The sequence below is a fragment of the Mastigoproctus giganteus genome, chromosome 8 (genome assembly GCF_048544385.1).
Source record: "Mastigoproctus giganteus isolate SK-2022 chromosome 8, ASM4854438v1, whole genome shotgun sequence".
Classification (NCBI taxonomy): domain Eukaryota; kingdom Metazoa; phylum Arthropoda; class Arachnida; order Uropygi; family Thelyphonidae; genus Mastigoproctus; species Mastigoproctus giganteus.
In genome coordinates, this window is record NC_143582.1 from 31582797 (window position 1) to 31596701 (window position 13905).

The window sequence follows — 13905 nt, forward strand, 5'->3', positions numbered from 1 at the left end:
GATGCAACTGTTTCCTGCAGTTCCTGCCAGCAGTTGCACCATACTTATTTCAGGATTCCGAGCCGTACTTTGATATTTTTTATTTTTTCGTTTTTGTATTTTTAATTAGTGTTTTTTTAACGTGTATGAAAATACTCCACTAGCATTATTAGTCGCAGTTTCCAGCAATTCTTATTTGATATATGATGATGTTTAATTTTGTTACGTCACACGATCATACTTTAACATTTTATTGCATAACATGCATTTGGTTGTGTATTATATTAGTGTTCTAGTTTTACATTGAAAATCTGCATACATAACAAATGGAACTTTGAATTCATTATCTTCATTTTATAAAAGAAAAGTAAGTAGGAATTTTATTTTTAAGTAAATTACGTTCTGTTGGATTATGTTTACAATCTGTTTCATCCATATTAATATATCACCTGAACCCAAATTTGTTAAATCAGTGTTAATGTAATTTTTATTTGTTTTGTTCGTGAAAATATATTGATTGGAAAAAATCTTATCAAACATTAATAATTTTATTTCCCATCGTGTTTTAATATAAAAAATCATCTATTTATTTAAATTAGCTTGTGTCATTCATAATAATCAATGTTTCCTTTTTCTTCACTGTTACTTATAAACGTCGATAGTCCTGTTTTTTTTTCTTTTTTCTTTTCATATTTAGTAATATATTTTAAGGACACAGAAATGTAACTCATGAAGGTAGATTTATTCTCATCTTTTTTTATAATTTGAAATAATTTGGTTATTTTTCTGTATGTATAGAAGTCAGGCCCATTTAAAACATAATCATTATTTTTACGTGAATTATTGTCGTTTTATTAAATTTTAATAAAATTAATATAAGTAGTTCTTCTTAAAATGAGTCTATTAATACAAGTGAACATGTAATTTATACGAGTGTTTTGCAACTTTTAATAGCACAACAGAACTGCTCACGGCCAGCCTATATATCATATACAGTGCCCTACCATTAATATCCGGACGCCTATATATCTACAAATAATCTTTATTTACAGGAAAACTAAAACGTCTGATGAAACTTTTAGCCTTTATGACAGCCTATAGTCCCAGTGAAACACTCTCCACCAGTTTTTTATAAATATCCTCTGATATTTTTTGCTATTCGGTCTTCATCGCAGCGACCAGTTCAGCTCTGTTTTTTGGGCAGTCTCTCCTCATACGAAACCAATTCATGCCTGAAATTCTCTATAGGATTCACGTCTGGGATCTGGGCTGGTCAGTACAAATTTTCGATGCCCTGTCCGCAACGCCAGCAGTATGATATGGAATGTTGTCATGCTGCTATAAGTATGGTCTATCCACGACGTTCTGCCACAACACAGGTAATACATTGGCTTTCCATGACGTGCTGCCAAAAAACAGGGGATACATTATTGTTCAGGATTTCGAGCTAAACCTCAGCATTCATAGGTTTGTCCAAAACAACCAACGGTCCTAGGCCAAACCGTGAAAAATATCTCTAGACAGACACTCTGCCTTTGCCAAACTTCATTGTTAGGACGTATAGTCCGACAGGTACCTTTCTTTGGGCATCTGTCACACCCAAGCAGGACCGTCAAAATAAACTGGTAGACCATGTACCGTGACTCATCGCCCCAAAGCACAGCTTTTCTTTGATCTACGGTCAGGAGATTAGTGGTTTGTGGACAGTAGCATGACCGTGGTAACCCATTTTGTGCAGCGTCCTGCGCACTGTAGTGGTACTGACCTTTGTCCCAGCCATCTCACTGAGGGCCTGGTGCTGCGATAACGTCGATCTGCGTTCAGAGAGGACAATTATTTGAAGGGCTCTCCATTCTCTCAGCTTCAAAGGTTTTCCCCCGGGTCGTTTTTGTGACGGTTTCAGCGCCAATCCTCTTCCGTTTGCGGGACGTGTCACCAACCGTTGACCTAGGAATCTACGCGACGTTGAAATGTCACGTACAGACTTATTTTTTATGTGTGTTACACCAGCCTATTAAATTCTTCGCTGTAAGTCTTTTAACTCCGTAGACCGCGACATCTTGTATTTACAATTGTACTACTGTCGCCTCAAAGACCTACGATCATGTTTATAGCTGTGTCTGACACATGGTACTTGGGTAGGACGTGACGAGCTGTCCAGATATTAGTGGTAGGGTAGTATATATCAATATACAGTAATGCACTGTTGGGAAGCAAAAAGTATAAAATTATGAACATTGTGAAATATAAAAAATAGCAGAGGATTAGTTATCTATATGTAATAAAGATATTAAATACGTTCAGTTTCAGAGATATCATTGTACGCTAAAAAAGTGCAGATCCATTTATCTGAGTTTTTTTTATACAAATAGGCAAGGATAGTGTTCTTCTTAGCCAAAGAAAACTATTGGAAATTACCAGGTAATCCTGCAGAACAAGATAGATTATTTATAAATTAAATATATTGATTTAATATAATATATTAATTTACATCCACTTCTGCAGAACTAGTTATAAATTTAGAGAGATGCTAGACAGAGACTTAATGACTTTTTAAATGCGATTCTGAATAGGCCAGGTTTCCTTGAATTTATTTGCCTTTATTAATACTAATATTAAATATAAAGGTAAGCAGTGAAATTCTTTATTTATCATCAGAAAAATTTCTTTATTTAGTGTGGAAAACCATACACTAACACGAAATACGATCCTTAAGGCAACTATGCAGGGCTTTATGCATCCTGGCATTCGGTCAAAAAAGCACATGAGGAATATTCATTTTTCGGTTTAACTTTCCTGAAAGCACGTATGAGATGGGAACTTAGCAGTCCAGGAAAACAGGTTGACATTGCAGAGAAACTATCTGACAGCATTAGTGGTGTGAGGCGGAGCATTTTCCTGTTGAAATAAAGAGTGATGTAAACGTTGGAGAAATGGAAAAAGGGTAGGTCTAAGTACAGATTCAAGAGAATGTTGGCTATGAAATTATCTTGAACCAAAACCAGTAATAAATGACTTTCAGTTATCACTGATCATTGCTTCCAAATAGTACCTTGAAACGAACTTCCTATACACGATGCGACAAGGTGAGGGTGGAGTCGATGCAGTGCACAACGTGAATTTGAACTTGCTACACCACAGCCAAAGTTGCCAGTGTGCCATTAAAAATAAAATCTAGCACAATGTGAATTGCAATCTTGCTTCTGCCACTAGTGTGCTAATGGTGCTTAATAATACTGAACATTCTTGGGATAATTAGTAATTAATTAGTTAGCATAATGATTAATTAGCATAATATTCAGAGGGATAACTCTGTCAGTTTCAGAGAATTGTCTATAATGTTTGTCTGGGTGCTCCAGAAACATAGACATTTGGACAAACAATAGCCAATCACATATACATAAAATAGAAAATATTCAAACTGAGATAAAATGTTTTAAGGTTGCATAGTACACAACATTATATTAGTTCTTATTAAGAATTAATATAAGAACTAATATTAGTTCTTATTAAGAACTAATATACTGCAGGTGATAAAGAGTAATTATATTCTTTATCACTTACACTTATAACCGTAAGTGAAAAACAGAAAGAACACCTGCTGTTCTTTCTGTTTTTACACCTTCACTCGCTCATTAGCGATCAATACAGAACATTCTAATCATATATATATATATATATATATATATATATATATCTTTATGTTAGTGGTTACCTGATTTGGGGGTTGAATTATATTCTACGAATAATGTAATGCTCGATGTCGCGTAATTGTATGCTATTGAAAGCAATAAGGAAGCTAGGCTTGCTGCATTAGCGTAAAATAAACGTATTTGTACAACTTTTATCTCCCATTATCTTTCCATTAGCAGATCCAGCTGCCCCTTAAAGTTCACCAGACTATTAACCTCAACTATCCACGAAGGCGGTTCGCAAAAACACGAAAAAGAAACGTCTGTAGGGTAAAAACACGATAACCAAACAAACTTCCTTAGTTCCAATCTATTAATATTCCCAAATAATTTATATTTATGTCCTCTGTTTTGTGTGACCCATTTCAATGTACAGATTCCACCGTCCTTCAGTTTGCTTCCCTTTGCAGTTTATCACCAGACGAATCGCTTTTCTTTAGACTTTCAAGAAGCTCGATAATTTAAATGTAGTCTCCAGACCTAACAAGTATTTGAAATGTAATATTACCATTGACTTGTACAGCGGAACTGTAACCTTATTACCGCATACTAACCTTTATAGCTGATTGTATCATAACACCCATCTCTTTCGTTATTTACACTATTCTACCTTCCTTAGCTTATGTACGGTATGCTGTACAAAGACGACAGCTTTCCCATAGTTATATTTTGCTATAAATAGATTAAAATGAACTATGAACTTGGGTGGATCATTAAAATATTATTGTTGTTGAGTTTTAAGTGCATCAGCGACTTAGACTATGTTGCACCATTGTGTGTTATGTTCGTACAAGTGTGTGTTCACGGACCGATTTGCATGCTGAAAAATGCAGAAGGAAAGGAAGGGAGGAAAATCCTACTTCCCCCGATATCGGCTAACTGCAGCCTTGATTGAAGAGACTAGAAATTTCTCCAGTCGAAATTGGACCTCCCAAACGAGTGACAGGTGGCGAAATCCCAACACTGCCACAGAGAAAGAAGACTATAGTAATCTGAACCAATGATACAGGTATTGAATAATACAAGCCAAACCTATTTTCTTTATTTAATAAACCAAGTTCAGTTTGTGGAATTCCAGATACCTGATTTCTGGAATTTAAAACTGATCCATTAAATTGGTAATGTTAATTTGTTTTCTTACCCCTTTTCTGTGCTCTCTCTACTCCTCTTCGGACTTCTTTGATTCTGTTTTTTCTTTATCTTCGTCTTTATCTACTGCAACCTTTGCTACTTCACCTACGGCTTCTGCTGAGACTCCAGCAACTTTAGAAGCACTATTTAAAAATATTTCAAATGTTAATAAATTGGTATAGATCAGCTGTAATCAACCAGCTTACAAAAAAGATGCTTACCTGGTATTTGATCTATAAATCGTTGCCTTTAACAAATTCGGTATTATTATTATTAAGACATGCATCATTATTATATTAAATTAGTTTATTAACGACAAGCTCACCAAAATCTGCAACCGAAGGCGATTATAATTTAAGTTTCTAAGTTCTTTAACTGTGCATTAAATCGCGACGATAATTTAAAGCCACTAATCAGTTACAAAGTAAAACTGTTAAAAAAAATCACAAAAGTTCACGTAACAAAACTTTAGAAACGCTTAGTCTTCAAAGGATAAAAAAACAAAAATATGGCTTATACTTATTCCAAAATCACAAAGAGATTCTTATTTCTTTACGATAAAATAAATAGTTTTGCTTATGTGTTTGAAATACCCATTTTAAATATCTATTTCTCATTAGTAGAAAGTAGGAAATTTTTATAAGTAAGATAAGAATAAGTAATATTTACTCCACTTTAGGTACGCATTGCGTTTACCGATATCTAAATATTGGGAAAGTATTTCTGTTCTCTCAATATATAAAGATGGCTTGATTAGCGACAATGACAAGGTTTGTGTTTTCACACTGAGGTACTGGTATATCTCAATTAATGAGACAGACCAATTTAGTGAAGATATCCATTAAAATTGTTTTAATTGTGTTTTCTACTAGCTCGGTCTCAGTGGCATCAGCTTGTGTTGACAACCGTTATCCCAAAGTCTATACAGAAACTTCAGTTTTAAACTAGTTTTTGTATACAGAGTATTCTAGGTTCAGAGAAACACGTTCCCGATATTTATATCTAAAGTTGAATGTAACCAAGCGTTGCTTATTCTTACTTTTCTTGTAGTAAATTCCCAAGTACAGTCTTTCACACAAAAATATTTCGTTTTATTGTACAGTAATATAAAATAAATTTTAAATGTGCTTTTGAGCATTCGAAGAAGCAAGGTTAAAACTCGGTTTGTACTCACGCTCCTGCCACGTCCCCTAACCTCTTCACTCTGAAAACTTGACTGTGCAATGGAAACTCATGGCCGTCATTTGCTTCAGCGACTAAAGTAGTAAGCAGAAAAATAAAATAAAATTACATCCAATCATAAATTCTTTTTATACAGAAAAGTATTGTTTCACTATTTTAATTACATTAATCACTCAGTTTAATTATAGAATATTATCAAACTTACCGAGTAGAAAAAGAAAACAGAGCACCCCAACGACTACCAGTGACTTCATGATGACCTGTAAAGAATGTCGAAACTAAAAGTAACAGGAAAAGAGCTCCAGATATACACAATATACATTCATTCTGCAGTATTAATCCTCGAAAACTAAATAAAAAGTCCATTATAAGCGAAATTCTAGGAGATTTAGTAAAATTTATAAAAGTAAACTAGGTAATGCAAGCAGATTGTTAATTAAGGATTTCATATGTATTTTTATCTATAGTATTTTACTTATTATAAGTTTAATAGTTTATATTTTATACTTCATTATGTAAAAGCTTATAATGTCAAATATATGACGAAGAATATTTATTCATTTATAAAAATATAAATGTATGAAAAGAAAGAGGACTGCATTTCGTACCCGTATGAATGAATAATAAACCGAAAACTATCTTCTTTTTTTCCGACTATATCTTTAAATATCGCGTTTTACTCTTTGTACCAACACTATTCTCCACGGAATGCTGTATATTCTCAATCCAATCGTGATACTTGTTCCTTTTAAGGATATGTAAAAGGATCACACATTTCATCACGAAGACATGCATGTCTGTAATACGAACAGGCATCTGTTAGGTGAGATATATTGTCTCAAATTATATTCTGAAAAAATGCATCCGATTACTGGAGATAGGCGGTCTACTTAAAACCGAGACTTATTATTTTCGATTTTCACATATTGTATGATATTTATATAAAAATATAGTTCTACCTGGGTGCATGTCCTGATTCATAGTATTTATTACGAGGGCAGACGCACGAATTATGATAAAATAACGTGCAAATTAAATATGGTAGTGTCACCTAACGAGCCAAACCCAGAGTGAGCACCATATTAAGTAATAAAAGTACGGAAATAATGATGGCAGATGGGTTCTAATAGGCTACTGTAGGACCCGAAAGAAATCAGAATAATCTTGTTACCAAAGAAATATATTATAAATATTACAACACATATTTAATATATCTGGGGACGCTTGTGGCGCTAGTTGTTGATTCCTGCTTTTCTCTCCATTGTGTTAAAGATACTTTATATCAGGATCTGTGTATTCCTTGTAACCTCTATCGTAATCGAGTAAGTAACCAAAATGAATTTTATCTTTCGACAGCTAATATAATTCGGGAAGTTTGCATGTTCGTTAGAGAGACCTGTTCGGAATTCATTATAACCAATGCATACTTTAACTGGTCACCTCTATCATACAGGTCGATGAATAGGTTTCGATTAAAATCTAGACCAGTGATGAGAAATTAAAATATAAGGCTGTTTTGTTGAAACTTCGACTACATTGGTCTGAGAGTGTTTCTAACGTTGAGGAAATGGTGCATCATCAGGTTTAACAATTAATAAAATTGCCAGACTCTGACAGTCAGAGGGTGACAATCTCTCTCTCTCTATCTCTCTCTGATCTTATAGCGAACTGGAGCTTCGTTCGAGATTTATGTTGTCTATTTGTAAGCGTGTGGAAATACCGTGTGCGGATCTAGCGAAGTAGATGACTGAATGACTCGAATCTTTGTTTTTGGAAAATTCCGTTTGAAAGATGCAGGGTAGGGGAGATGTGTTGCAAAGATGAAGATCTCAAATTGCAGGTGTAACCGCCCAGGAGGACACCTAAGTTTATTCGGCCCTAGTGCTAACCTTCGATTGGGTGGGGATCACACTGATATTCAAACTTTGAATTCTATCGAAATTTTTGGGAATGCCAGGATCAGAAAGGCTACCCTTGACGTCTTGAAAAATTATCGCCTAATAAGACTCGTTTTATTAAATATAAAGTAACTATACAAGGAGAGTACCACTGATCACCACCCAGCACAAAGGTCAGCAGGACAACCGGATTCACTTGGATTCACTTACCAAGGTAATGCACAATTTCCAGCTTTGGTCTCAGCCTCGTATGTTAAAAAACTGGTCAAAAGGTTTTATTTTAAATTTATTCTTCAAAATTGATACCTTGACGGCGATTTTCACGCAAATGATTCCCGGAAACGAAGAGCAATATTTTTTAATAACTTCATGAAACAAAATAAAAGGATTAATATGCGTAAAAAAAAAGATGACACTGCTCCACGCTAACACTGTTTAATCTGCCTTTCTCGAAATCGAACCACTGTTTCCGAAAACTGAACTCTAAATGCGCTTTGCTACAGTGCAGTTACGAATTTTGTTCTTCTTTTTCTTTGTTTTGAGCACTAAACAGTATAACGTAATTTACTTCTTTTCACCTTTACTTCTTACCTTACATAAAAAAGTAAAATGTATATGATTATTTTTTTTTTTCATTTATTTACATGGCGCAGTAATCTTCTTTACATTAACTATGACACACGTTATGCCTTAAAAGACATTTTGAAAGGATTTATCCTTTAAAAAAATTTCAAATATAGGAAAATTTTAATTCCAAAAGGGGTGAAATTTTTAATTTTTAAATAGATGTACAAGAAAATAAACACTATTATAACACGTTAAAGAAATTGTTGCAACTGCAACAAGTAATGCTCAGAAGGTGCGAACTGACAACTTCATTCAAGCGAAAATTAAAAAACGAAATCAAAATTCCAAATAAAATAAATAAATTAATTAAAAATACAGGCAATTGCGCATAACTTGCGCATTTGACAAGGTGGAATCAACCGAATAGCACACAAAAATGTCCTCACAGTTGAAAAAGTCTCGTGCAACAAAATCGAACGTCAAAGCCATGCTTATCGTTTTTTTTTTCAACAATGAGGGTATAGTACACCACGAATTTGTGACTAGGGGAAGAAGCATTACTGCTGCTCACCACGTTGAGGTTTTGACACGTTTGTGTGAGAATGTTTCTGTGCGAAGATGACCTCAGAAATGGAAGGGTGGCTGGATCCGTCCAGTCACACAGCAATGGCAGTTCAGCAGTTCTTGGCTGCCAAAAAATGCACTGTCATGCAGCATGACTTACCTTGCATCGTCTGACTTCTTGCTGTTCCCTAAACTGAGAATGGAGCTTTGGGGTCGTTTCGCTACAGTGGATGACAGCAAAGAAAAACGGCGAAGCAGCCCTACGTGGGCTAAAAATAAACACGATTTTAAAGAATGTTTCAGTTTGGAGACACCGATGCTGCAAGTGTGTGTGTGTGTGTGTGTGTGCGCGCCCGCGCAGAACGAAGGTACTTTGAAGGTGATTAGGTTAGTCAGCACAATTGTTCACTCAATAAAATCTTATAGTAAAATTCCAGAAACTTTTTGAATGTACCCCGTAGAAAGTAGCTCATTGTTTCAATGTATTTTATTCTTTGGTGAAACAGGTAGTTTTTATTTTTATTATTTTATCTTTTGACTCTATCCAAATATCGTTTTTGTCGTTTTTAGCGCAGGGTAAGAAAATTTGCCGAATTCATTCACAGTCTACAAATTGTGTTCATGTAACAGAGTTTTTATTATTATTACTACTATTACGGCCGTCGTAGCCGAGTGATCAGGCACAAAGTGCATAAGTATGCATGCTTTGAGTGACCATGGTTCAATCACATGTGTCTACTAAATACGGTGCTGTTTCTTGTATTCTCTTTGTCTTGTGAACTCTTCTGACAGTGTGGTCTTCCCGGAGTATAAACACAAAATTTATTTATTACTAGGTGATCGAACTTCCTACACAGATTTAAGGTTCGGTTTTTTGCGGAACGGTATCTTTTTCGATATCTGCTCACTGTCTACTTTGACATAACTTGCCTGTCAATGAATCGTTTTGATTAGTAATACCTACATTCGTGCTGCGAGTTCTTCCAGTTCCTCCCCCCCCCCTCGGCTATTCGAGAATGTGCTTACGGCTGGTTACAGAAATATTGAGCCATCGTGAGACCCTGGGGCAAACAGCCTCACCAGGCCAGCCGTAAAGGGACCGGGACTCCTCCAAGTCCGTTCATCCCGTCCTCTACATTGTCAATATCCGGACTCCCCGTTTCCCCTACCTGTGATTAATAGTGGATGGATATTGTAATATAGTGTAATCGTCTCGGAATATCTTCCGAACTTATCCGAATATTATAAAAAAAAGGGTCAGGACGACATTATCCCAACAGATTAAGATATTCCAAAACCTATTGATTTACTGGAGAATCCAGTCAAAGTTTTCAGTGAATCACTACTATCCGAAAAGCAGTTTGCCAACAGAGCCGAGAAATAATTAAATTAATATAAGTGAATTTCCTGCGTTGCAAGCTAGTTTTCTAGTATTCTTTATTATGGCATTCTCTTCTAATATAACACCATACCATAAAGATAACATCTCACCAACTTAGCAACTGTCGTTTCGTAATTCGAGCTGAATGTTGTCGTACCAGCCAGCCTTACCTTATTTTATTGGCCAGTAAAAGAACCAGATATCTGTGCCATGGTGTTTATGAAATAGGTTAGTGTGCTTGGGACCGCGACATTTCAAATGATACTCAGAATTCTTCCTGGAAGGCATTGATTTCATATTCCAGTGATTAAACATGGTATTCAAATAAAAGTGATTTTATTACTCTAAACTTGGTTAATAGATCCGTTTGGATAAGTAAAGAGTGAGTTCTGCTAATCTTAATTGTCTTAATTGTGAGTAAATAAAATGAATGCTATACGTGATTCATGTATTTAATATTGCTTTGGAGTATGTATTTCTTCTAAATTTTCAGACGAATCAGTTACTTGGACATAAAAATAACATTTAATAACATTACATTTAATTATTACTAATCAATGTTTCATTGCAGAAAGATTTCTATATTTCCTAGATAATTAAAATTTTTGACTTTCTTAAACTTTGTGTCCAATATTACTGCTTAAGTTATATGCTAAAATGTTGTAGCAAAATCCTGAAGTCATAATGCTTGTACTAAATGTAACTGAAGAAAACATTCCAAATGTTTAATTACAGTTCTTTATATTATTTTTTTTTAATCAGGTCGTCATGAAGTTGTTGCAGGTTGTCTGTATGCTCAGTTTTGTTCTGATTTTGGGTAAGTAATGAGAATCCATTTTATTGAAATACTTGTGTTAACTTCATCAGTAAAAGATGTATTTACATCTGAGCTAAATTGCTGCAATATAACTCGCCGTTTAATTAGGGTAATTTATAAATTTGATGGCCGTAGACCAAATGCCTATACACGGACTGCTACAGAAGGAGAAAAGGATGTTTACTCTTTTTTTTTTTTTTTTCAAATAATGATGCTGGTAACGCTAATTTAGGGCTAAGTTTTTAAAATGAAATAATGACTTAGCAGCCTGCTAACAAGTGGTGAGAGCAGCCTGCTAACAAGTGGTCTTTTTCTAATTTCATGAATTTCATTCATGAATTTCATTCATGAAATTAGAAAAAGAATTACAACGGATAAGACAGTATTTGAAAAGAGGAAGCAAGTATCTAAGCGAGCATGAATATAAAATTAAAGAAGGGATGAGTTAAGTGTTTTGTATTGGGCAGCATGCTTTTACAGGACTAAGATGTGGGCATTAAGGAAGGAGGATATTAAAAGAATTGAAGCTTTTGAGATGTGGGATAGAGGAGACTTGAAAGGGTTAAATGAACAAGTGGAGATAGAAATGAGTTGTGAGCATAGGGAGAGGCAAACTACCCTTGTATAGGACGATTTGTACTGGTGATGTTTGCTGTTCGTGTATGTACCGAATAACGAACATCGCATACAACTGTTTTTTAATCTGTTTACGTTCGTTTCAGAAGTGTAACGATGATATTTTTAGAGGACAGGTAGCAACTTTGCCATTGAAAAAAAAGCAGTTGATTAGGCAAAATTTAAATTTAGAAATCGCAAATTTTAAATGGTAATACTGAGTGTAATTTTAACATAAAAAAATGTCATCTCTCCCCTCCAAATATGACAAAAAAGGTCCAGACGACAAATAGCCTAAACTTAAAAAACAAATAATTAAAATTAAAAAATAGACTCCAGCACCCATGAATTGAAACACCTTGTGTTTGGTAATAATAAAAACAATGTGATAATAAAAAACAGATTAAAAAGACAGTATTCGCATCCGAATTCAGTAAACTATTGGTAGTTACAAAAATTATAGTTTACATATGAGAGGAGTACAGGCATCGTAGCAACACAAGGATTTTAGTTCCGTCTAGCTGGAAGGAACTTCTGTGGGTTTTTTCCCTACAAGTGATCAAGTCAGGCTGTCTCAAGCTAGGATGCCATTTTTTTTTCTATCCGAGAAGATCAGGTTTTTCCTCTTTCAAACAGGCAAACCAATCCTAGAATACACGAAACTTACAAAGGTTAGTTAAACATGATTTCCTTAACAAAACCATGTTGTGCTTTTTTTTAAGGAAATCATGTTTAACTAACCTGGTAAGCTATTAACTTGGTATTATTTGACACCGTTACTCAGGAGGAGCCAGCAAGAAACTTCGGACAGGTGTAAGAGACATTTCTCTTACACCTGCCTGAAGTTGAATGAGAATTACCAAAAAGGTAACATTACAGAAGTCGATACAAGATGCTCGAAAATATGGTCACATGACATCAGTACAACGTATGATTCCCCTTCAACCGCTAAACAGGCCTGACAGCGGTGAACCATGCTCGATATATGGATGTCTATAAGATTCTCTGGCAACAAATCCTATTCTTCCACCGTCGCAGAGCTTAGCTCACCAAGCAACCGAAGAGTTGGCTATCCGCGCGCATTGCGACGTCCAAGGGCATCCCACACATGTTCGCTCAGATTTAAGTGGTGATCGTGCTAGCACAGCAGTCATTGGATATCTTCAGTTTCAAGATATTCTTTCACCACTTGGGCTCCATGTGCAGTGGCTTTGTCATGCATGAAAACAAAATGTCAGCCAACTGAACCCCTAAAAAGTCGAACATAAGGTTCGAGGATCTGTTCTCTCACGATTTTCCTATCAAAAACTTGAACAGGGGTGTGGCCGGTGATCATTATTTCACCCCACACGAAATCATCGCCTCCACCGTAAGTGTCCCTGTTTCTGATGTTGGAGGGATGGTACCTCATTCCTCGTTGTCTCCAGTTGAAATAATGTCTACAATCTGTTTGTAGGCTAAAATGGGACGCATCAGAGAACAGAACTGTACCCCCATTTGTCAGGGCTCCAAGTCACATCTTCATGGCACCGGTTTCGACTACCCCTGCGGTGGTTTGGGGTAAATGGGATACAAACTACTGTCTTCCTTGTTGAGAGTGCACCTGAATTTGAGCCTTCTTAATATATTCCAGTTGGAAATGTTTTCACCTGTCGCCGCAGCAATCTCAATAGATAGTTGATGATGGGACATCGTAGGGTTCCGTCTTGCTGTTCAGATAGTGGTCTGTTCTGGTTGACGTAGCCTTCGGGCAAGTTTGACCAGCTTTCCTTGTAATGGTTTCTGTCTCCTGAAACTGCTTCCATAGTGTGTGTTAAGTGCCTAATGGCACCAAAGGTTTCCCCCATCTCCGCGTTGCTTTCATTGTGAGTGTACCAGTTCACTGGGAAGGCCAGAGATTTAAAAGTGTGTGGATCATGTGAGTGTGTTATGTTATGTACCGGTGTACTTCTGGCCATTTAGCCGCTGGACCCCAGCTGAGGCCCAACGTTGCCCGCACTTCGCCCCATGGTGGCAGATCAGGTAACCACTAGTTTAAATTTGCACTCTGGCAGGTCCCGCCACCTACTTTCCTGAGAT

At 35.8% G+C, this 13905-nt stretch overlaps 1 protein-coding gene across 1 annotated transcript in view; it reads left to right on the forward strand.

Annotated features, from left to right (window-relative positions):
- The window catches only part of LOC150081419 (uncharacterized), a 97326-nt gene that overhangs the window by 60574 nt on the left and 22847 nt on the right, over positions 1-13905 (forward strand). Inside the window, exon 2 of the mRNA XM_090380195.1 lies at positions 11157-11211. Within this exon, the coding sequence (XP_090236321.1) occupies positions 11163-11211 (49 nt within the window). The 5' untranslated portion in view covers positions 11157-11162. The remainder of the gene's footprint in view (positions 1-11156; positions 11212-13905) is intronic.